At 46.5% G+C, this 24,179-nt stretch overlaps 1 protein-coding gene across 1 annotated transcript in view; it reads left to right on the top strand.

Moving 5' to 3' along the window:
* The window catches only part of NUAK1 (NUAK family kinase 1), a 73,211-nt gene that overhangs the window by 19,057 nt on the left and 29,975 nt on the right, over window positions 1–24,179 (top strand). Inside the window, exon 2 of the mRNA XM_061125453.1 lies at window positions 12,425–12,545. Coding sequence (XP_060981436.1) covers window positions 12,425–12,545 — 121 coding nt within the window. The remainder of the gene's footprint in view (window positions 1–12,424; window positions 12,546–24,179) is intronic.

The following is a 24,179-nucleotide window of genomic DNA, read 5'->3' on the forward strand; positions in this document are numbered from 1 at the left end:
TGACCTGACTGGACCCCAAGTCAGCCAGAAAAAAAAGGGCAAAACTCCATAATAATTTACTCTGGCTTTATTGGGACATGAGAGGAAATTGTTGTAAAAATTAACCTTCCTGGGTCCTGATGATGGTGTTTTGACTAGTACCAGTCAAGTGAAGTAGTCAGAGGTCACCTCTTACACTGGAGGTGATGGAGGGTAAGGCTCACGACAACAGTGCGTTTAAGGGGACAGGGGAGGGTCTCTTTGTTGGGGATGGGAAAATTCATACTGTGAGCATACTGGGACTCGTTTCCGTGTTTAGGAGCAAGAGTGGGACTCGGGTGGAGATGGGGAGTGAAGCAGGGAAGGACTTCTCAGGAGGCCCTGCCTTTGCACACAGATATCAGTTTCTGCCTGTTACCTCACAAAAGAACCCTTCGCCAGGGACTCAGAGTCCTAGAAAGAGCATCTCCTTGGCCAAACCCTGGGTCACGTGTCTACTCATTGGCACCGGGAACGTGAAGCATCTCTTCTGGTAGTCTCTATAAAACTGTATCCAGTGGGGTACGGGTGATCCCCAGTGCAAAGTCAGGGTGCTCCTACTAGTAGAAGGATGAACAGGTGCAGGGCAGGATGGAGCCCACCTGTTCTTTGCCCTCTCCAGGGAATTACAAGCAACCGGAAGGGTAGGTCCATGATCTGCTGGACCTTGATCAGTGCCTTATCCAGAGCAGATTTCCCAGAATTGCTTGCTGGAGAATTGACTCGTTGTTGCATCATTTTAGGGATGCACTTCCCAGACCCTGCTGTCTGATTCTGCCTTTTGCTCAGCTGTGTTGACTGATCCCACAGAGAGCAGCAAGGAACAGCAGCGGTTGTGTTTTTGAAGATGAAATGATTTAAAAAAAAAAAAAAAAAGACTTAGGTGGGGACAAGGCAGTGCAGTGTGGCTTTGGTGGGACCTGCATCTCCAGAGGGACTTCCCTGGTGGCTCAGAGGATAAAGCCTCTGCCTGCATCTCCAGAGACTCTGATTCAGCTCTTTTTTTTTTTCCCCTCTAAACATGCACTAAATGCCAGGCCCTGTGCTCCTTGCTTTGTCCGTGTTGGTACCGAATTTCAGAATGTGGTCTTTGGGTTTAGTGAGACCCAGCTCTCCTATTCATTAGCTGTGTGCCCTAGGGCAAGTTGTTCACCTCCCTCAGACTCAGTTTAAATTCATCGAGCAAGCAGAAATAATGTTTTAGCGAGAATTTAATGAGGGAGCGAGCAGTGGAGAGGTTTAACAGAGTGGTGCCCAATGCTTGGCACACAATAAGGGCTCGATCACTGGTGATTAGTGTGATTACCATTAGCTGTTGTCATGAATTCTCTTCCAGCCCTTCTGGAGTGGGCACTATTACCACTCCATTTTCAAGACGAGGAAGTTCAGGCTCAATAATTTGGGGATAAGTAGGGATTTGACACTTGAGAGTTCAGCAAGTTCAGAGAGGAGTCAGTGACAGGGAGCTGGGGGCTAGGTTGGGTGGAATAAGATGCCCTGTTGTTGTTTTAGGGTTTTATAAAAGGTCTTTTTGATATTGGGGGGGGGGTCATTTCAGCCACAGCTTTTTGGCATATACAAAACACCAGTCACCTGCTAGGCGCTGGAGACGTTGCAGTGAATAAAAGAGAAATGGTCTCTGTGTGAGTGAAACCTACAGGTAATGGTAAGTGAGGTTATGAAAGGGGACCTGTGTATGTGTCATGGGGGCTCATCACAGGGGGTGGATGTGGAGGAGGTGGTCAGCTGGAGAAGTTAGTTGCAGACAGTAGGGCATGGAGGGATCTGGGCAGAGGAAATGACAAGCACAAATGTCCAGGGGCATGGACACACCCGAGCTGCTCCCTGAGTCCCTGTGAAGACCAACAGACCCTGCCCCAGTGTCCCCAGGGGTGGGAGTTGAGTGATGGGTGTTGAGTGAGGGTCTCGGAGGCACCCGGCCTGATGTGGTGGCGGGCACAAGGGGGCTGAGCTTGCTCCTTGAGAGTCGGGCTGTCAGTGCTGGGTGGGGTCTGTGTGTTTGTAGCCAGAGGTGCCGCTGAGACAGCATTCCTGGAAGGATGGTGGGGCGGTAATTAGGGAGCTGACAAGCATCCAGATGGATTGTGGGGGTGTGTGGGGGGGTGCTGTGGAGTAGGGACCAGCCTGTGAACTCTCTGGCTAATGGACACTGAGAGCCACTGAGAGCTTCCTCAAAAAGAAGCTGCTGCTTCTGAGGAGATGATGAATGAGGCCTCTGGGGGGACCGACTGCAGCCTGTCCTCTTGTTCCTTCCTGACTGTTCTGTCTGTGCACCCTAATTGCTATACGTCCCTTTTCAGACTAAGGGGGATTGAGTCAGGATAAAAATAACTTCTGAAGACTCCCTTCTTTCACTTGTCTGTAAAATCACCCATAGAAAAAATGTAACACTTAAAGCCTTGCCCTCTCATTTGTGTGTGTGTTATGTGTATCCTACCATCTTAAGACATTAGGAATTTCTTTTCTTTCTTCTGTCCACCTGGATCAGCCAAACTCAAGTAGCTAATTTCCTCTCCCTTTGGAAAACTAATGTTGTTTCTTAGGTCTTTTGTGTCCCTTTTCCATTGGTCCCTGAGGTCAGTGATCCAGTGGGAGTCTGAAGTTAATATTTAAAAGAAGTGTTTTCAGTGAATTAAGAAAAAAATGGGATAAGAACCTCCCAGGTATGCCTACTCATGTGTGATATCAAATCAGGCTTCAGGAATTGGAACCAGGTTTGGACTGAGTTGGACTGAAAACAGCGTCCCCAGCATGTCTGTGTGAGGACAGCTCCCTGGCACCAAATGGAGTGAAATCATGCGTCGTGCTCTTCAGCGGATCCTAATTTGCTAGCACGCTTACTAGTGGCTGTCCCTGCCCCCCCTCCAGCCCCCCCACCCGGTCTCAATTTATTAATCGTAGGAACTTTGTTGTGCTGGGGCCTGCTTCACATGTAAATGTTAATTTAAACCCCTTTTAAACAATTTGTTTTTAATTAGAGGATAATTGATTTACAGTGTTGTGTTGGTTTCTGCCATACAACATGAATCAGCCATATTTATGCATAGGTCGCCTCCTTCTTAAACCTCCTCCCCACCCCACCCCATCCCGCCGCGTGGGCTGTCACAGAGCACTGTATTGAGCTCCGTAGCTTACACAGCAGCTTCCCCCCAGCTATTTGCTTTACATGTGGTAATATATGTTTCAATGCTGCTCTCCCAACTAGTCCCACCCGCTCCTTTCCCCGCTGTGTCCTCAGGTCTGTTCTCTTGTCTGTGTCTCTGTGCCTGCCCTGCAAATAGGTTCCTCAGTATGGTTTTTCCTAGATGCCATGTATATGCATTAATATATGATATCTTTGGGGTGGCAGTTTCAGTTTTGAAGCTAGCTGTGGTTTGGAACTTGTTTAGGGATCCTCACCCCAGGTGTGTTATGTCCCAGACTAGAGAGAAACTGAGGACCCTTGTTGCTGTCCCAGTGCTGCTCTTAACTTTGTGAACTGGGGTCTGTACTTTAACTTCCCTGGAACTCAGTTTCCTCATCTGTAAAACAAGGGGGTTGGCATAGAACATTCTGGGGTCCTTGCAGCTCAGGCATCTGCTGGCAGTAATGATACTGGCTCCGCCTTCTCACCCTTCATCATGTGCAAGATCTGATCTGATACGATCCCTGCGGCCACCTTGTGGGGTTGGTGCTCCGTCAGCCCGCTTACAGATGAGGTAACTGAGGCTGTGACATGCGGGCCCGAGGACCTCCTGTGAAGGGGGGGCTCCTGGGCCTCATTCCTGTGACTGATGACAGGGCCGAGGGGCTGAGGCTGGCTTTCTTAGCAGGGCTGCTGGCCGGGACTCTGCTGGGCTTGGAGCTGGATGAATCAGAGTTGCACAACCCTAAGCTTATTCAAGCCGCGGTGTAAACAGTGTCAGAGTGATCAGATGCTACTGCTTGAGGCTGTCCAACTTAGAAGAAACCTCAGCCCTCTGGTCTGATCTGTCCTCTCCCCAGAACGATTGAAACCTGGAGCAAGAGCTCTTGCTCTTGCTGCCCTTTAGATTTCCAAGTTGCTGTTGTATTTTATTTCTGAGTTGCTGTGGCATCTCACTTTCAGGAATGTGTGAATCCCCAGATAAACCCTGTGGTCCCAACCTCGCATTTTCAGTCTTTTTGTGACGCTGGTGTTGCCTTTGTGGCATCTCTTCTGCTACCAGAAGCCCTTTCCTGCAAGGAGCCCTGGGGTTGTTTCTTAGAGATTTCCAGTGGATCCCAGTAAGAGGGGGTTCCTCACAGCCCCAGTGAGACCCTCTCTCACAGAGCAGGCAGGACTGGGGGTGGGGCTCCAGAGCTCATTTGCTCTTTCTTCCTTGGGACACATTCACTTTGACCCGGCGTGGGAGCTCCAGGTGGCCTGAAGAGCCGTAAGTAACCCATGAACAGCCAGCGTCCGTGGCCTCCGGGTATCCACAGGCCTGCCTTGGGTTAGGACGGGCCCCAGATGTCCAGATGACCCAGATGTCTTCTGGGAACAAAGCTTCCTTTTCCCAGGGGCAAATTCAATCAGGTCACTGAGTCTCCTCAAGGAAGTAACTTGCTTTAAATTCCTTTCTTTATAGAGAGGCAGTTCATGAATTTCCCTGAATTATCTAGCTTTTTGGCTGCAGGGTGTATATATATATATTTTTTTTTTTTCTTTTTTTTTTACTCAAGCTGTATCTAATTCATTTTTATGTATTTATTTTTTATTTTTGGGTGTACCGTTTTTATTTTAGTTCTCTGTGTGTATGTGGTTGGTTGTGTCCGACTCTTTGTGACCCTGTAGACCATAGCCCGCCAGGCTCCTCTGTCCATGGGATTATCCAGGCAAGAATACTGGAGCGGGTTGCCATTTCCTACTCCAGGGGATCTTCCTGACCCAGGGATCACACCTATGTCTCTTGCATCTCCTGATTGCAGCTAGATTCTTTACCACTGCACCACCTGGGAAGCCCTATAGTTCCCTGACCAGCGATCAAACCCGTGCTCCCTGCTTTGGGAGGGTGGAGTCTTAACCACTGGCCTACCAGGGAAGTCCCCTGCATAGTTAGGGAATGAGTGCCCTTCTAGCCACATTGATTGCGGTTTAAGGTGGTGGGTCTCAGACATCAGTGTTGCAGGATCACCTGGGTGCCTATAGCTTGCCCTCAAGCTTGAATTTAGTAGGTCTGGGGCGGGCCCTGGAGTTTGCATTTGAACAATCAGCATCCCCTTTCCTCCCCACCAGGGGGTCTGATGCAGGTGGTATGCCGGCCAGCCTTTGGCAAAGTGCAGTCCCCTGGAATCTAACTGTGCCCTGGGGGCGGGCTCATGGCTCGCTTTGGCATCGCTGCTGGCACTAGCTTTCCATCGGTGGCTCTTTTGCCTTCTACCTCGTCAGCCCTGGCCACGGTCTCCTGTTTTACAAACCTCAGTGCCATGCAGGGAGTATAAATCTGCCCTCAGTTTGTTAGTCATTAATTCCACTCCCCTTGCAGCATCGCCACGTGTAATGATGACATGCTCTGCTCAACCCTTGAGGGGGCGGGCACGGAACCAGGGATGGCTATACAAGTAGATAGACATGTCCCCGGGCCCTCTGAGGTCCTCTTAGGCCGGCCCTGGCCTGGTCAAATCAAAGTCTGGTTTGCCATTTTAGTTCTAGAGATAGAACACATTTTTCATGGCAGGAGGAAAAAAAAAATCAGTGTTGTCTGAGGAAACAGCATCTTTTATGGGGAATTTTGATAAATTGAAGAATGAGAGCTGATTTACTTAGGATTATATTTTCAGAACCTCTTGCACGATTAAAGGGCTGGTGGCGGCAAATGGTAGGATGCTTTTCTTTGAAGAAAAAGCTCTTTCTTACGCATGCCGTGCTCCCTGGCATCAGGGTGCCTCTCCTCCGAGCCTGTTGATACAACTCTTGGCTTCTAACCTGCTTCTGTCTGAAAAAACATCCATGTATCGACATGAATCAACAGGCCAGAGAGGAAGAGGCCCACAGGCCCTGCGGCAGAGCTGGCTTGGGTCCCTGCGGGGCTGGTTGCATCACGGCAACTTGCAGGAGTGAGTGTTGTCTTGAGTTGGCCGGACTCCTCACAAAATGCTGGGGGTCATTTAATGAATCAGGGGCTTTGGCTCGAAGGTGGCCTCCTGGCTGGCATCACCATGGTCATGGCTGGGCATAGCCTTTCTGAATGGGAGCTCTTTGGTGATCCTGGGGAACTTTGGACCCATGGGTCCCATGAGGAGTGGTGCCTGGCCTTGAACTCTGACCATCAGCCAGACCAGGGCAGGAACCCCCACCTCTGCTGGCCTCCAACTTGACCTGGCTAACCATTCCCACTGCCAGTGGCCTCTGGGCCCCTTGGTAAGAAAAGATCCCCCAAGCTACCTCTGACGCAGTGCCCTGAAGCTCCCGTGGAATGTGGCCGGGTGTGAGATCATATCTATGAATGGCAAGGAAGCAGCCAGCTCCCATTGCTGGAGCAGGACTCAAACTTGTTCTCACTAAGTGTGACTAATGCCATATTTATGGCCCCATTTCTTCCCTGCTGCTTGGTCCCCCAGTCCTGAAGTCCCTGGGACTTCACATGGGACCCCGTACAAAAACTTCATCTGCTTGGAGGATGCTCATCACACTGGGCTTTGGAGATTCTTTGGGATCCTCGGAGAAATTCTCTCACCTGCCGTGTTTGCTGTCCACACCAACTTTATCCATAACCTCAAGAATCAGCAGCTTCTGGGCTCAGCCAGCCTGGGTTCAAATCTTATCTTCGTCTTTTACAGGCTGTGGAATTTTGGGCAATATTTATCTTCTCGGTGACTTGGTGGCTTTGTACAGTGGGGATTAGGATTGTAGTTAGGATTAAATGAGATACGGTCCATTGGCATCTGGTTAACACATTATAAATATCAGCTGTTGTTGTTATTAGGAATATTGCTACTGCCTTAAGAAAGTTGGTAATGTTAAGGCTCAAGACAAAGCGTTAAGATCTTGCTCCTCAAAATGTGGTCCCTGGGCTGACATCACTGGCTCATTACCTGGGAGCTTGCTAGAAATCCAGAATCCCAGGCTCCATCTTAGACCTTTGGGTTCAAAATCTTCATTTTTGATGTGAAACCCAGAACCCCTTTCACAGACACTGTTCTAGAACCCTCTCTTCAGACTGACATGTGTCAATCAATGAGCATCATGGGAGGAGGCTGTGGAGAGAGCAGGGCAGTGATTCTCTTGGTTATAGAGTCAAATATGCAGTCTGCCTGGGATTTCCCCATTTTGAAGCAGGCCGGGAAGTTGGCTGGCTGCCCTGCTCTTTGTAGGCAGGCAGGGTGGATATAAATTTTCACCTGTTCTTGCCTCAGTACAAATGTGGGGAAGGGGAGGATGTATGTGGGAGGAATCGGCAGGGGGGAAGTCTATATGATGATATCCTGTGGGCTTGTCACGCCTTTAAATGTGACCCAAGATGCTGTATCACTGTATCATCATGACAGACCTTGTTATAGTCACTGCTATTGAGTGAACTCCTGAGTACCAATCACTTTACTTACATTATTTCCCCTCCTTACAACAGCCCCAAGGGTTAGGACTTGCTGACTCCATTTTACAGATGAGGAGACTGAGATCTGTGGGGTTTGGGTTCACCTGAGGTCACCCAGTCAGCAGAAGCCTGAGCTTTCATCATACTGCTTTGCTCCGCGTAGCCCTGCTTACATCCCTGAGCTCTTAACATTCACAGGAGCCGCTGTGGGAAAGTGGCTGCAGAGCAGGTGGTTTTGGGTGATTATTCAGCAAAGAAAAAACGAACCCTGCAGAAGAGAAGGCTGTTACATTAAACAAGGGGTCAGAATTGGCTGGGCTGTTTGCCTCTTAAACAGGCAGGCACCGCGGGGCAGAATTTGCAGGTCCACAGCCATAAGGTTTAATCATTAAATGATAGGGTGGCCTTATTTAAAAGCAGACCATTTTATAAGGCACACGGTGCTGTCTAGACTTGGGACCCCTTAGGAAAGGGGCCGGGCTGTGTGTTGGGCTCAAACACCTGGGTTCCCAGCTTCAGTGAAATCTCTCCAACTGCTGCAGGGACAAACTGAACCTTTTTTGGAGGGTTTGTGATTTCAGACGTTTGGTAGTCTTTTCCTGCTGGGCCCTTTGCTTCTGTTTCTTTGTAGATATGTGTGTGTGTGTGTGAGTTGCTCAGTTGTGTCCGACTGTTTGCAACCCCATGGACTGTAGTCCATCAGGCTCCTCTCTCTGTCCATGGGATTCTCTAGGCAAGAATACTGGAGTGAGATGCCATTTCCTACTCTAGGGGATCTTCATGGCCCAGGGATCAAACCTGCATCTCCCGCATTGCAGACAGATTCTTTACCGTTTGAACCACCTGGGAGATAGGGGTGAGGGTTGAGGAAAACTGGAGAGGAGGTTTGCTCCATAACATCGTGTATCTGTGGGTCTCTTTGGTAGCCTTTGGCCATGAGGGTAATCATGTAGATACTTGTGTGATTTTTGCTTGTTGCCCTTGTCCCCTCATCCCCCGCCCACCAAGGGCTGGGGCAGAATCACGTTGCATCATGACATCTCAGCACTGTGCTCGGTCCCAGGCGGGCACTCAAAAGGATTAAGTCCACGAACAGTCAAAATCCAGAAAGGCGCAAGTGGATGCCACGAGTCAGGCTTCTGTCTCCAAGCGGGAACATTGATTCCCGTGTTTACCTGGTCACCACTGGAAGAAGAAAGGGAAAACAGCTCTGAGGCTGTGTTTTGGATTCCAGTTGTTCCTCCTCCTGTCTGGTCTCAGACTCAGGAGCCATGATGCTCCCGTGAGCCCAGCTGCTCTGAGCTTCTGGACGTTTCCGCTGAGGGTACAATTTAAAGACCCAGGAGAGAAATTCTCGTTCCCTTAACACACTGTGAGAACAAAAGGGGGTCCCTATTCCCTAGACCTTCTCCTGCTGCCCCATGAGGAAGCAGGAGGAATGAAGTGTGTTCCCAGCGTGGAGGGTAAGGAAGGAAGGCTCTACTTATGGGGCGTTCTCTCTGCCTTAAACATTCACTGAGCACTTGTCCTGGGCCAGGCGTGTTCTGAGCCATTTATTTAATCTTCATAAGGACGTGTGAGACAGGTGCTGTGTTTTCCTGCCTGACAGATGAAGAAACAAGAGCACCAAGAGGTTGTGCCCCCTGAGGCAGGTCACACGGCTGGCACGTGGCTCAGCCCCGACTGGAAGCCGTGTCCTCACCCGTCCTGCCAGACTGCTGCGCCTGTGCGGCCCTCCGTTCATACCCTTCCACTCCACAGAGGAGGCACCACGCTACGTCACAGGAGCGGCATTTATGAGCCCTTCTCCTCTTTAAACAACTCTTCAAAAACGTGACAACCGTTCTGAGCTCTCTGGGTTTCCTCTGGAAACATCTTGGTAGCTGGATTTGGCTTCCGGCTGAATATGCAGCAGGCCAATTTCAGATTGTGCGGGAAGGGAGTGGGAGGGTAGGGGACAAGTGGCCTAAGCGGCTGGAGGGTCAGGGAAGGTCTCCCTAAGGGACCGTGGAGCTGAAGCCTGAACGATAAGGATGTGAAGAACCACGGTCTGATGTCTGTACCATATATTAAGTGCCTCTTGACTGCCTGCTATTATTCTTATCCTTATTGCTCTCATGGTTGGCCAGTAATTGGATCTGTGACCTTGGGTGAGTCATCACGGCGCTCTTGGGAGTTGAACTGAATGTCTTCCCTCTGTCCTTGACAGTTGCACAGTTCTAAGAGATTTCTAGCATTTGTCTCCCACTATGCCTTTGACATAGGGGCAGGATGAGCCCTCTTTTACACTTTCAATAGAAGACTCATTGTCAGATGAGGGAAGCTTTTTTTTTTTTTTTCCATTTATTTTTGTTAGTTGGAGGCTAATTACTTTACAATATTGTAGTGGGTTTTGTCATACATGGTGAGGGAAGCTTTTGTAGATGGATAGTCACCACGGCTATTAACATTTATGGAGCCCTTTTAGTTTGCTCAGTGCTGGAGTGGGGTTTGCTTAGAATGCGGACACTTTCCTTTCCACACTGGGCTGGAAGCATCCGCCTGGTAGATATGCCGTGGGCCCGTCGGCCTCTCGCTGCACTGTTGGGGAGATTGACAGGTGGGATTATTTTCTTACCCCCGAGAATGCCACTACCCTTGCCTGACCCTGAATGGTGAAAGAATTTATTTCTATTGTCATTTGACAATAGGGCCTCCTCAAGGCCAAGTTCAGCCTGCTCCATAATCACAGGGGTGGTTTCTCCCCTCAGCCCATCTTTAGTTCATAAAGGAATGCAGGAGTTGGTCCAAGAGCCACCCACATCCTCCCTGGCCTGCGTGTGTTCACTGTCGGCTTCCTCCAGAGCAGGCTCCCAGCATTGCAGGCCCCGCTCAGATACAATAAAGCCTTCCAGTCATGTCTTTACATTTGACGTAAGCAAAGGCAGGCTTTTCTTGCTGTGTCCTGAATGGGGCTGAGGTGAGGGCCCGGGTGAGCTGGGGGCCCTGACACCCTGGTGAAAGGGGGCCTTGAGGCTGGAAGCTCATTCATCTTTGTGCAGCCTCTTTTTGTCTCCAGCCATGTAGTCCACCCACAGTGTAGGGCAGATGCTGCCTGCCCCTGGATTTATAGCAGGGCATCATATATTTCTCCTCTGCTTTCCCCATTCCTCGATTGCCCACGTAGGTAGGATGCAAAGAAATCCTAAGCCATCAACCTAACGTTCCTGTCTTGGTGGCGACGTTCGACTGGAATGGTCCCTCCTTTTGTGCTTCAGTTCAACTGTCACTTCCCTGGTCTGGCTTCTCAGCCACCCAGTAGCATCAGCCTCCCCATTCTCCACTGTCCTTCCCTCCTTTTCCCTTTCCTTCCCTCTCCCTTTCTGCCCATGCTCAGTGTTTCCTCAGGCCTGCCATGTGCCCGGCCTCTTGTTAAGCTCTGGAGCTAAAGCAGTGAATAAGATCCCCACTAGTGTAGTAATGACACCAATATGGATTTAATGACAACTGGGGAAAGTTCTGCAAAAGAGAAATCCAGGGACCTGCTGGTTGATCTAACCAACACATAGCAAAATCAAGAATAATGAGTTTCCTAGTTCTCTTGGACTGGTTGTATTTTATGGAAACATCTCCGTGTCTAGGGCTGCATGGGTATCTGCTGCAAGTCGGAAGTTGCAGATGTTCATAGAGCTATGAGTGCATTCCTGCGGAGACTGCCCCTGCTTGACTCTGAGATATAGTCAAGGTGTGACCCTGGGCGGCTGCTAACAAGGCCTTTTTCTCCAGAATGCTTTATGCCTTTGCAGTCCGAGGGGTGGTTTTACTTCCTTTCCTCCAAGAAAGAGTGCTAAGTTGAGGGCTGAGGTCACAAGAGGACCAGTTTGGAGGGAACTAAGCAGGCTTTCAGAGCTGGCAGCAAAACCCTTGGCGAGCTTTCCTTCTTACCCATGGATAACCCGCCCCCCGCCCCCAACAAAGTAGTTTTTGCCCCCCTTAGAGCCAGGGCAGATGAAATTACCAACCAACTTGTTTATGAGCAGCGATGAATCCACTGGCAAACATAGTTTTTCCCTATGAGATTCCCATTGTCATTTAATTAAAAAAAAAAAAAATTTTTTTTTTAAATTTCTGTGTTTCTTTTGAGTAAGTGCTCTGTGTCGTGGCCCTGGGAATTCTCTACAGTTTGGATTTGCAGACGACTTTGGCACAGAGCTTTGGGATCAACTGGGGCCAGGCAGGGAGTCTAGCTTTGTTTTCTTGGATTTACTCTGATTTTTTTTCTTTAGCAGAGCCTTTTGGTCATATCACATGCTATCAAAGGTGCCTTAGTGAGAGGAAGGATGTAGGGAGGATTTGGCTTCTGAGCAATTGCATTAGCACAGTATAGGCTAAAAGTCTTAAAATCCAAGCTTTAATCAGAACTGGCCTCCAGACAGGCCATGCAATAAGGCCTTTTCTGTTCATCACTGTGGCAGCTGTACGGTGGGGCCGATTGGTGCTAATTTCATCTCTTGGTGTTAGTCACCGACCTCCTGTGCACCAAGCTCTCCTTTTTTCTTTTTTTTCAAAAAGGATCAGGATTCCTAGAGTAAATGAACCTGGCCGTGTTGAAGGAGCCCTTTGCTTTGTGGGGGGAGGGGGGGAAAAACACCATCCCAAACCGAGGCTGTTAAAATCTGATGTTTTCTGTTGTCTGGAGAAGGGTGTTTTTGCTATAAATGAAAGACATGATGGGGGTATTTCGAAGTTTTGTTTTGGTTATTGTCAGTTCTGCCAACAAGTAACATCTGTATTTATTTTCCAAACTCTCCCAATGGCTGATTTGCATCTGTTTAGTTCTCTGAGTAACATTTCATTTCCTGACTTTATAGGTGGCTATAAAATCCATTCGTAAGGACAAAATTAAGGATGAACAAGACATGGTTCACATCAGACGAGAGATTGAGATCATGTCATCCCTCAACCATCCTCATATCATCAGTATTTATGAAGGTCAGTGATTTTTTTTTCACCCCCGTATCAGTTACCATTTCTCATACCATGGGGCCTGCCAAGATTTTTAGGTAATTGCCCTTCTGGGCAGGAGCCAAGTATTTTTCCTCATGATGCAAAAATAGCCGGGTGTTATCTCTTATTTGGTTACCTTGAATGCAACCAGACACATGTAGCACAGTGTACTCTGGTCATAAAATAGCTCTGGCTGGTGCCTTCTTCCATCTTCCCGTTTCTTGGCAGTTGCTAAGCAACCCACCTTATTGACAGCCAGTGTGTGAGACACCCATGGTTTCTGAAAAATGGCAGTTTTCTGGGTGGCCAAGTAATGGTGAATCTGTTGTAAATGTCATTCCCCAAAGCTGACGCTTCAGGGGTGATGTCATTAGTTATTGAAAGTTAGCCTTTTTGAGTTAGGAATTTCCAACAGGTCCAAGAAATACCAAGAAAGAAGAGGGATCAGTTGGTGTGACAGATATTTTACAAATAGAATTTACGTTGTTGGTGTTTGGTGAAAAATGGGGACGGAAAAAGCTTATATATGTGTTCAGGCTTCACTTCTGTGGTCCTTCACAGGAAGAAATAAACTTCTCACATTTAAAAAAATATCCTTTAAAAAATTGTAAAAGCAACATGTGCTTATTGCAAAAATGATCAAAATATAACTTAAATTTAACATAATTATTAGTTTGATAAATAGCTCTGCATCCATATTTAGATTAGTATCTACTTCTCTATATCTGTATGTGTTTTTTATCCAAAATGAGATCATACTGTTTATACTGGGTTTTAGCTTTATTGTTTTTCACTTTTTATATCATACATCTCTTCTTATGTGAATAAATATTCCCCTATAAGGACATTTTAAAAAGGCTTTATAGTATTCCATTTATGGGCATACCATAATTTATTGGCTCTATCTCCTTTTGTCAAATATATAAATCGTTTCACATTTCTGCTTATAATAAACAGGGCTTTTAATGGCTTTCCTTGTAGACCATTTTTACATTCATTTCTGATTATTTTCTTGTGAAATAGTCCTAGTCTTGGACTTACTGAGTCAAAACAGTTCTACAGAATATTTTTAATACATCATTCAGAAAAATAAACCTATTTTTAACTTCTTATCTCTTCATCATAATTTATACAGTAAGGGCTAAGAGGAAACCAGATGGTAACCCTAAAGTTTTTGTGATATTTCAAATTTTCCTTTTTCTGGTTCCCTTTTGATTTTTGCTGTTCTTTTTTTTGCCCCCTGCTATTTCTATTTTTGCTCCTCATCTAGAAGTAAGTGCTGGTAATATCTTTTATCTTGATTTTTCTAAAGCTCATTTTTTGGGGCCTTTGGGGATAAGGTTTTAGGGGAAATTTATGTTTATTCAGTCATTTATTCATTCCACAAACATCTCTTGCAGTGAGTCTCTGATTTCAGCCCCTGGACCAGAAGTATCAGCATAAATTGGGTTTGTTAGAAATGTAAGAGCCTGCTCTAGATATGTAAATAATATATTCTGGGACCATGGAGGCCTAAGCTTAGAAGTTTTCATGGAAATATATGGCATCCAGGCTGGGCCTTGAAGGGAGTTTTTTCTTGAGGAAGAATTGCATGCCTGTGTGTGCTCAGTCGTGTCCAACTCTTTGCGACCCCGTGGACTGTAGCCCACCAGTCTCCTTTGTCCATGGCATTCTCCAGGCAAGAACTAGAGTGGGTTCCCATTTCCTACTCCAGGGGATCTTCCTGACCCAGGGATCAAATCCACATCTCTTTCGTGTCCTGCATTAGCAGGCAGATTCTTTATCACTGTGCCACCAGGGAAGCCTGAGGAAGAGTTGATAAAAGGAGAATCCCAGGCTGATAGAAACAAATCTGAATATGCCTGGTAATTGAGGGGAATTTCCAGAAGTGAGAAGTGAGTCTTGATACAAAATGCAGGATGGAAGTGAATTTTATTAAATGTGGAGTGTTTTTGCCCATTGCGGTCCAGTTGCCATGGAAACCTGAAGGCCACTGTGCATGGCATGGACCAGTGTGGGTCACGTGCTCTGTGCGCACTTCTGTGTTTGAGATTTCTTGGCCTCGAGCTGAAGGCTTCTTTGCCGGGAAGGCAGAGCTTTAATCCAGCGTGAAGTTTCCAGTTCTTTATTTGGGAGACAGTTTGTGGTCACAGAAATCTGGCATCAAGAAGCCTACTTCTTCATCAGCATCATGCCCTCCTTGGCCTTGGGAATTCTTCAGGCTGAATGGGAAACAGGAGTCTATCCGCTTCCCAAAGGAAAGCCAGAGATGAACCTCAGTGGAATTGTATACTGTTATCAAGGTCAAAATGGCCTTAGTTCAGCCCTTGCTGGTGGCTTCCAGGAGAGAAGCCTTTGCTTGTAACTTTAAAGATGGGTATCTGCATGAATTAAAGTTCTTTGGGTGACTAGAAATAATTTCTACCAAGGCCTGAGGTGAGAGCTAGGGCTTCACTTTCTAAAACCCTTTGAACTGGTCTAGGGAGTCAAGGAAGAGCTTGAGTTCTCATACTCAACATGAGACTTTGGGCAGGATGGTTGGCTTTTCAGTGCCTCAGTGACTGTACCTATAAAATGGGGATAGCCATTCTGCTCCTCTCCTAGGGTTTGGCAGCAGGATTAAATGAGATCATACATATACAAGGTAGGTTCCAAAAGGTCATTGATGTGAAGTCTGTGTCAGCTTCATCCCAAGTGGTTCTTAATGTGGGGTCTATTGACAAGGGTGTTTCAGGGGTGCGTAGCAGAGGTCTGTAAATCCTTTGGAATAGTATATAACTGTATTGTCTAAAACAGAAGTCACTAGTCCTAGTTGGATATTTAAATTAAACTTAATTGGAATAAATAAAATATACTGTTGGTCTGTCACATTAGCCACATTTCAAGCGTCTCAACAGCCACTTGTGGTTCGTGGCTGCCATATTGGACAGCATAGATATAGAGCATTTTCATTATTGCAGGATGGGACCATGTTTGTATATAATGTTTTATGTGTTAAGTTCATGAGTTATTTTTCTCTAGGTAGGGGGTGAATGCATAGCTTTCATCAGACTCTGAGAAGGATGAACTATACAGTCCATGGAATTCTCCAGGTCAGAATTCTGAAGTTGGTCGCCATTCCCTTCTCCAGATCTGCTTAACCCAGGCATTGAACCCAGGTCTCCCGCATTGCAGGCTGATTCTATACTGTCTGAGCCACTAGGGAAGCCCTTCCTGACCTCAGATAGGTTAAAAAGAACTATATTGCCTTTAAGAGTTTTGTGACCAGCAGTGTACCTTACAAATAAAAGGTATTGTTTTAATCCAGAGAACTCCCAGGAATTTAAATATGCCTTTATTTTTTTTCTTTTAATTTCTTGGAGATCTCCAGTTTCTGTTCTGTTCTCTTTCCTTTCTCCCACACAAGTCCTTTTTCTCCCACATCCACTAAATAACTGTGGAGGAGGGCAGCTCCCCTCCCTTCCCAAGGGGTTAGGAACAAGTGATCCCCAAAGTGTGGTTCCAGCTGTGACCCCCTGCCTGTGACCCCAGAGTCTCCAGGTCTTGTGACTTTATCTGTCCCCTGTCTAGGACCCGAGAATGCAGCGCCTAGAGTGAGGTTAGACATCCTGATGTTATCTGTAGAATTCTGCCTTGTTCACAGAGCTCTCCCATACCTACTCTGTTTTGATCCCTGCAGCCTACCCAGGAGGTGATCAGCCCAGGTGTTCCCATGTTGTGGCTGTGGAAACTGAGGCAGATTCATGACTTGCTGGGTGTGAAGACTGGGCGGCTTAAACAATAGAAATTTATTTTGGATTTGGAGGCTGAAAGTCCAAGACTGGGGTGTGGATAGAGTTGGTTTCTTTTAAGATCTCTCTCCTTGGCTTGTAGATGGCTGTCTTCTCTGTGTATCTTCACATCTGTATGTGTCTGTATCCAAATTTCTCCTTCTTAGAAGGTCACTAGTCATTTTGGCAACCCCACCGATTGTAGCCCGCCAGGCTCCTCTGTCCATGGGATTCCCCAGGCAAGAATACTGGAGTGGGGTGCCATTTACTCCTCCAGAGTACCTTCCCCCAGGGATTGAACTCATATCTCCTGCATTGGCAGACTGATTCTTTACCACCGAGTCACCAAGGAAGCCCATTTTGGATTAGGGCCCACCCTAATGACCTCATTTTAACGTAATCACTTCTTTAAAGACTCCAAATGGGGTTGTATTCTGAAGGGCTAGGTGTTTAGGACTTTGACATACGAACTTTTTCAGGGGGGATATTCAGCTTATACCTGGAAGAGGGCATTGCAACCCACTCCAGTATTCTTTCCTGGAGACTCCCCATGGACAGAAGAGCTTGGCGGGCTGTAGTCCATGGGGTTGCAAAGAGTTGGACATGACTGAGCAGCTAAGCACAGCACATTCAGCTTGTAATATTGAGTATGTTGACTAGTTGATGGCCCTAGCACAAAGTTCTTCTTACCCATTTGTTTTTTTCCTCTGCCAGTCCTCAGCCCTAGATCTCCGACCTCATGTCATATTTTGCTGGTTCTGCAGCCCACCACTGTGCTCCAGGCATCCCCCTCAGCCTGGCCTCTTCCCCCTTCTTTTGAACCTTGGAGCATGGCAGGGGCAATGTGATGAAAGCAATGGTGGTGAAACCTGAGTTTATCAGTTAATACACTGGTCTCTCTGCAGCTCACAGAGTGAAAGGGGAACCTTCTTCTTGACAGCTGATTGTTTTGATGTGCCAATCAGAAGCCTTAGCTTAGTGCTGAGATGCATTAATTTTTGGAGTGAAAAATCAGTGCCCAAGCATCGCTGTTGGGACATTAGCCAAGTGAACTTTACAATTTCTTCTTAAACAAGGACCTTTGTGATTTAAAACACACACACACAAACATACACACCAGACATACCCTAGCAACAGCAGCAGTAGCAGAAACAATAATAGCAGTCATGACAAAATTCTTGGCCTTCATAGTGGTTACTGTCTTAAATATGTGAGAGCATTCAATCTCAGCATGGTGTGTACCTTAGAAAATAATTCTGCATATATCTCAAGAAGAAGCTTGGGTCCCCAGTCTGGTGAACTCACTGGTCAAGTGTTTTCTGAGCATTAGTTCATGGAAATGTAAGTTATTTGTGTACTATTCACAGTACTGGCGCCCGGCAGGCTATAGTCCATGGGGTCGCAAAGAGTCAGACAGGACTTAGCGACTACACCACCATCACACAATACCTGCAGGCTCATAAAATCTGCAGCTTCACTGAATCAGTGCTGCTGGTCACCAAATCTCAAAAATAATTCCTTTCAAATGTTTCTTTCTTGAACCAGACCCCAGGGTTACTCTCGTGTTGACCGGTAGGTGAATGTGATTGACCCTCAAATTTGTCAACTCTGTGTAAACACAAACCATCACTGGCTCCTAATGCTAAGTAAATAAAAGGGGATAGACATCTACCTTCTGGCATGTGATGCTAAGGGTAACCTAATCAAGAGAGAAAAGGAAGAAAGAAATCACTGGCCCTGTCTCAAGATGGACCCCTGTTTTCAGTCAAAGGGATTCCATTCTCTCAGCAGGAAGGTAATTGACAATAAGGAAAGAATAGCTGAAAAGGAAGTGCCCGCCTGAGCATTCAAGTTGGTTGCCTAGGATGGAAGAGATAAAAACGGTTTTTGCCTGGGGTTCTGATTTCAGGACCCAAGTTCAAACATCAAAGGCACATTGTCTCACCCCCCATTTCCCCTTTTAAAGCCCTGGAGATTCAAATCTGCAAAACCATGTAGCAGTGTCTTGCTGCATAACACTTCAGGGAAACAGTACCCCATCTGGTAATAGTCACGCACGTAAAAGCAAAAAGGTGGGGAGTGGGGGAGATTGGGCTGCAGCTTTCACTTTGATGCCCTTGGTTTTTTTGTTCCTGGAAATCTCTCTTCTTGGCCCTGTAAGATTACATCTCTCTCTTGGCCCTTTGCATTGTGATATTCCGGAACTGGCTAGCCCTTTCATCACATCCCTTGTCTTAGGTAAGAGGGAGCCTGGCTTTCTGGGACAAAGTTGGATGGCTGTTTGGCATTTGTCAGCTGTGATTGCTTGCCTTTGGGAGAGTCTCTCAAACTTCAGAAACAAAATCGCAAGCAAATGTGTCTCTTTTGATAATCATGCGAGTTTCATGGCCTGGCTCCATCTGCCTTAAACCTGCTGCCCATGAGAAGGCATGAAAGACTGTATTCTACTCAGTTCTTAGAACTCCTACCATGGAGACGTCTTGCATGAGTTTACATCAGTTAAAAGCTCCTTCCAGCTTCTTAGAAACATAATATGCTTTCTCAAGCAAACTGTGCCTTCTGAGATTCCATTAGATCTTTCTGGAAGGGGATATGGGCTTCTCCCAGGGCTCAGAGGGTGAAGAGTTTGCTTGTCTCTTAGTGAAGAATCACTGCTTTAAAAATCCGGGCTTCAATGAAGGGTGTTCCTGCCTTCTCCTCCCTCACAACTTGTGGCCAGAGATAGTTGGGCCAATAAAACGTGCTTCCACGAACCCAGCAGAGGTCCTGGAGTCAGAAACTGTTGCTGTCCTGGAAAAGAACCCCTTGAAGGTGGCAGGATCCCAGTAAACAGCCGAATAATACATCTGAGCACTGTTCTCTGACAGAGACTCAGAACCAGTAGCATCAGTGTCTCCTGGGCCCCACCCTAGACCTATGGAATCAGAACCCTGCAGCTGGGCCTGATGCGCTGTGTAATAGCCAGTTCCCTAGGCGACTCTAATGCACTCTCAAGTTTGAGAAGCATCATGTTAGAATAACCATTGCTCAGTAGGTTAGATTAGAAACTGAAGCAGGGCTGCGCTGTGAGCATCAATGGTTTGGAAACACCTGTAGTAGAAGCAATTAACACTTTTCTCCTCTGGCAGAAAAAACCTTAATCTAGGGTTTTCAGGCAATATCAGATCTGGACTTTGGCCCTTTTGAAGGCAGGGGATGACTGAATTGATCTAACAAGATCTGTGGGTTACTAATAGTACCCTATGTTCTTCATTTCCATAGTCATTCATTCATTCATTCATTTTACAAAAATGTATTAAGCACCTGTGTTCCAGGTACTGGTCTAGTAGGGTAAGTATGTATTTCTTGTCCAAATGGGCTTAGAGTTGAATGAATCAATTGCTTTGCAATTACTACTGTGTGATTTTGGGGTAGTGACTTAACCTCTCTGAGGCTTGGTTTCTTAGCTATAAAATGAGGTCAGTAGCTAGCTACTTTATAAGATTGTGAGGATTAAGCTAATGGGGAGGGACTTCCCTGGCAGTCTTGTTGTTAAGACCTCACCTTCCAATGCAGGGAATGCAGGTTCAGTCCCTGCTTGGGGTACTAAGATCTCACATGCCTTATGGCCAAAAAATCAAAGCATAAAAAAAAAAAAAGCCAGAAGCAGTAAGGTAACAAATACAATAAAGATTTTAAAAATGGTCCACATTAAAAAAATTTTAAAAGAAAAGATAATGAATAAAATTGCTAAGCATGGTCTGAGGTCCATGCTCAATAAGCCATACTGATTATTCTTGATGTGATGTTAGAGATCTGAGAGGTCATTGCTGGCTGGAGTAGAAACTTCTGTTGGGTGGTGGTGGGGTTGAGGCCAGATTGCCCAAGTCAGTGATTCTGAGCTCTGGATGCACATTAGAATCTCATGGGGTGTTTGTAAGAAGAAATGCTGATGCCACCCCTAGAGATTTCAGTTTAATTGGCCAGGCTGAGAAAGATTGGCTTGATCCTCCAGCTAGGAGGAAACGGTTGTCTTGGTCCGATCATTTGTCATCAGTGGGTTCCAGAGCAGAACGTGCGTCTGGCAGTCGTCACCAGTGAGCCGTGGGCGATACCTCTGGGCCTGGGTTTCCTTCCTCAGCCATTTGGTTGCTGCCCTCATCAGGGACTCAGAGCCCCATGAAACAGTTTGTTGAACTTGGCAAAGTAGTGTGTTATGCTTGTGTTTACTCTTCTGAACCCATGGCGAATTGCTGAGTATTTTAACACACTCCCTCTGCTGCCAGATTCACAAGTTCCACATGAAGTCTCTCTCATCAGACTGGATCCAAATGGAGGACTCACCCCCTCATCAATTGCACAGCCCCCAGAGAGTTTTCTTCACTTAGAATCGGACGAACGAGCTCTTGGGCTATGAATCTGTCCAGTCACGTTTCTAATGAGTTTCCTATGAAGTTAGCTATTTGACCTTCAAGTGTATTATTTTCATTGTTTTCATTTGATTACACCCAAGTCATTTTTCTAGAGGCTGGAGATTAGACATAAAACAACCGAACGCGAATGCTACTCCCTGGCTGTCCAACCTCGCCCTCTTGGGTTTCCTGGAATTCAATATTTTCTAGCGCCTCAAATAATACCACTTGTACTTGAAGCTAATTTTTAAAGAAGAAAAAAAAAAGGAACTGTATTGCCATGTAACATACAGTCTTTTGAAATGAACTGGGATGTCTCTGTAAATTTGCCAAGGCTGCAAGTATTAGGAAGGCTCATGGAGTGTAGGAGACTTATCTTTACAATGACCATACCCTACAGGGGCATTTGGATCCTGAAAGGGGCATTGTACTTGATGAACTGTAACTTATAACTTTCAGAGTCTGAGATTTCTTTGATTTGGGAATTTGTGCTCTGCCCACTCCAGTAATTCTGTAGAGTGGGTTCATCTGGTAGGTGTGACTCCAAGATCGACATCAGTGCTTTGGGACACCACTGGGAACTGAAGAATGGACCCTAGTTAAGAGAGTCAGCTTGCTGAGTATTGATGCCTTTGAGTGTTAGTTCACGATCTCCTCTCTTCTCACACCCCTCTACTATCCAAGGGCACAAATGTAATCTCAGGAGTGGATTCTGCCAATACAGATTCATAATAATCCTGGATTTGATCCAGGCATGTCTTCACTTGTTGTGTGCTGGGATAATCCTTACAATGAGGTTAGAAGCTTCCATTTAACAGATGAAGAAGCTGAGGGGACAGAAAGGTGAAGTAACTTGCTGAGGAAAGTCAGCTGGGTAAATGGCAGACCTGGATTTGAACCCAGGTGGCCTGGCTCTGGGAGTCAGGCTCTTAAACGCTGCACCCTATTGTCCAATGAAGCGGACTCAGATTTAAGGTTGGAAAGATAGTCCTGAGCCACTCCTGGAGGGTCAGGCGGTGACCGGGACCAGAAAGGTGATAACTGCAAGTCTGACTTCTCCACCCTACGTGATAAGGGCAGGATGAACCTGAAAACTATCACAACACTGTTAATTGGCTATCAGTTCAGTTCAGTCGCTCAGTCATGTCTGGCTCTTTGTGACCCCATGGACTGCAGCACACCAGGCCTCCCTGTCTATCACCAACTCCTGGAGTTTACTCAGACCCATGTCCATTGAGTCAGTGATGCCATCCAACCATCTCATCCTCTGTTGTCCCCTTCTCCTCCCGCCTTCAATCTTTCCCAGCATCAGGGTCTTTTCAAATGTGTCAGTTCTTCGCATCAGGTGGCCAAAGTATTGGAGTTTCAGCTTTAACATCAGTCCTTCCAGTGAACATTCAGGACTGATTTCCTTTAGGATGGACTGGTTGGATCTCCTTGCAGTCCAAGGGGTATACTCCAATACAAAATTGTTGTTCAGTCGCTCAGTCTTGTCCAACTCTTTGCGACTCCATGGACTGCAGCATGCCAGGCTTCCCTGTCCTTCACTCATGTCCATTGAGTTGGTGATGCCATCCAACCATCTCATGCTCTGTCGTCCCCTTCTCCTCCTGCCTTCTATCTTTCCCAGCATCAGTGTCTTTTCCAGTGAGTTGGCTCTTCGCATCAGGTAGTCAAAGTATTGAAGCTTCAGCTTCAGCATCAGTCCTGACAAGGAATATTCAGGGTTGATTTCCTCTCTTAACTGGAGTCCATTCTTCAGTTTCCAGTGGAGTTCCAAAGCAATCTCGGAGCCGCATGTTACCAGATGAACCCACTGTCAGGAATTACAGGAGGGGACAGAGCACATATTCCCAAATCAAAGAAATCTCAGACTCTGCAAGTTAGATCCTGAAGGAATCCAATACAAAATAGAAAGTTAAAAAAAAAAAAAAAAGGTGGAATGAAACCATATAGAGAAGTCCGCTACGGTGATTTTCAGGGGAGGGAGAAGAAGGTTGTTTGCACAGAGGATGGGATTTCTACCCCTTCACTGCCCAAACTGAAGATGCATGCTTTTTTCTAGAAGTTCATTGGAGGAGGGTGGAGTCCAATAGTTGGTCCACCATGGTGCCCTGAGTGACGTCCTTCTCCCACACAACCCCTCTTTGCTGGCTATTTTCCTGCCATCCCGGTATTTGCCTTTGGTCCCCTCAGATAACACTGATGAATGGTTCTTGGCCAGCCTTTTGTATCCGCTCTTCCTTAGGTGGTATATACACTTTCTTTTATTTCGTCTGCCTTCTGTGGAGTCCACTGCTGGCTGTGGGTGGCCTGGTTGGCTCTGGTTCTCCTTGGGCATGCCAGCCAACATCCAGAGTTTTGGTTTAAGAAAAGACAATGAGTGAATTAAAGAGCCTTTCATTGTCCAAACCAGGAAACACATTGAGTCAACTCTGACCAACTCACGGACAATGGGAGAGCTGCCAGTTCAGGTTATTTTTCTCACTCTCACTGCCCTAGGCTTTCTGATGTAAGGAATTAGAGGACCATTTTATGAAGCCGTGAGCACATGAGGTGTTTGAAATTTAGTTCTGGGGAGGGAACTCTTGAAGAATGAATCTTGTATTGACTAAATGACCTAATTAGGCTGCAGACAATTCTTACAAAGGAAAGATCACTCTATTTCTGAAATGAAAAAGAGGCTTTCTGGGAGGGTCCTTCTGAACTTTAATAAAAGAGCATCCCTGAGGAGTGGAATGGTCTGAGGTTTTAGGAAAGTAATAAAAATGCTGGCAATGTGAGGAGGCCCCACCACGGAGGGAAGGGCAGCATCCTGGAACTGATTTAGAAAATGGAGCTAATGGAAGGCAAAGGCGTGAAAAGAATTCTGACTGATCCATTTTAGGCCCTTGGCTTTTTGCTTAAAACTAACAAATGAGCCTTCCTCTTTTTTTTTTTTTTTTAATTTATTTGGCTGCATTGAGTCTTAGTTGTGGCATAGTGGGCTTATGCCCTGAGGCAAGTGGGATCTTAGTTCCCTGACCAGGAATCGAACACACATCCCCTGCATTGCAAGGCAGATTTTTAACCACTGGACCACCATGGAAATCCTGCCTGCCTCTCTTGAGGTTACATGTAAAGCAGAATGATAGCTTCTAATTTTTATAACCTGCTTCTCATGGAACATTAAATGATTCCCACCCTCTCCCTTCCCAAGCCCATTTTCTTCCTAAATGGCCTCTTTTTGGCTCTAAAGCAGCCAGTGGATGGTTGAAATCCCAAGATCTCACTCATCAGCGTTTCTCCCAGGCCAGGGCATTGTTTTTATCATATGCATTTTCTCAAGTTCTACAAGTTGTGTTATTAACCCTGAGGGCAGCAGGAGGGAATGGTTAGGAGTCGGGTAATTAGGGAGGTTGTGAAAGCCAGGCAATCAGAAGGCAGAACTGGACTGTCAAACTCAACATCTGATGAAA

This window comes from Dama dama, chromosome 22 (assembly GCF_033118175.1).
Source record: "Dama dama isolate Ldn47 chromosome 22, ASM3311817v1, whole genome shotgun sequence".
In the NCBI taxonomy this organism is placed as follows: Eukaryota; Metazoa; Chordata; class Mammalia; order Artiodactyla; family Cervidae; genus Dama; species Dama dama.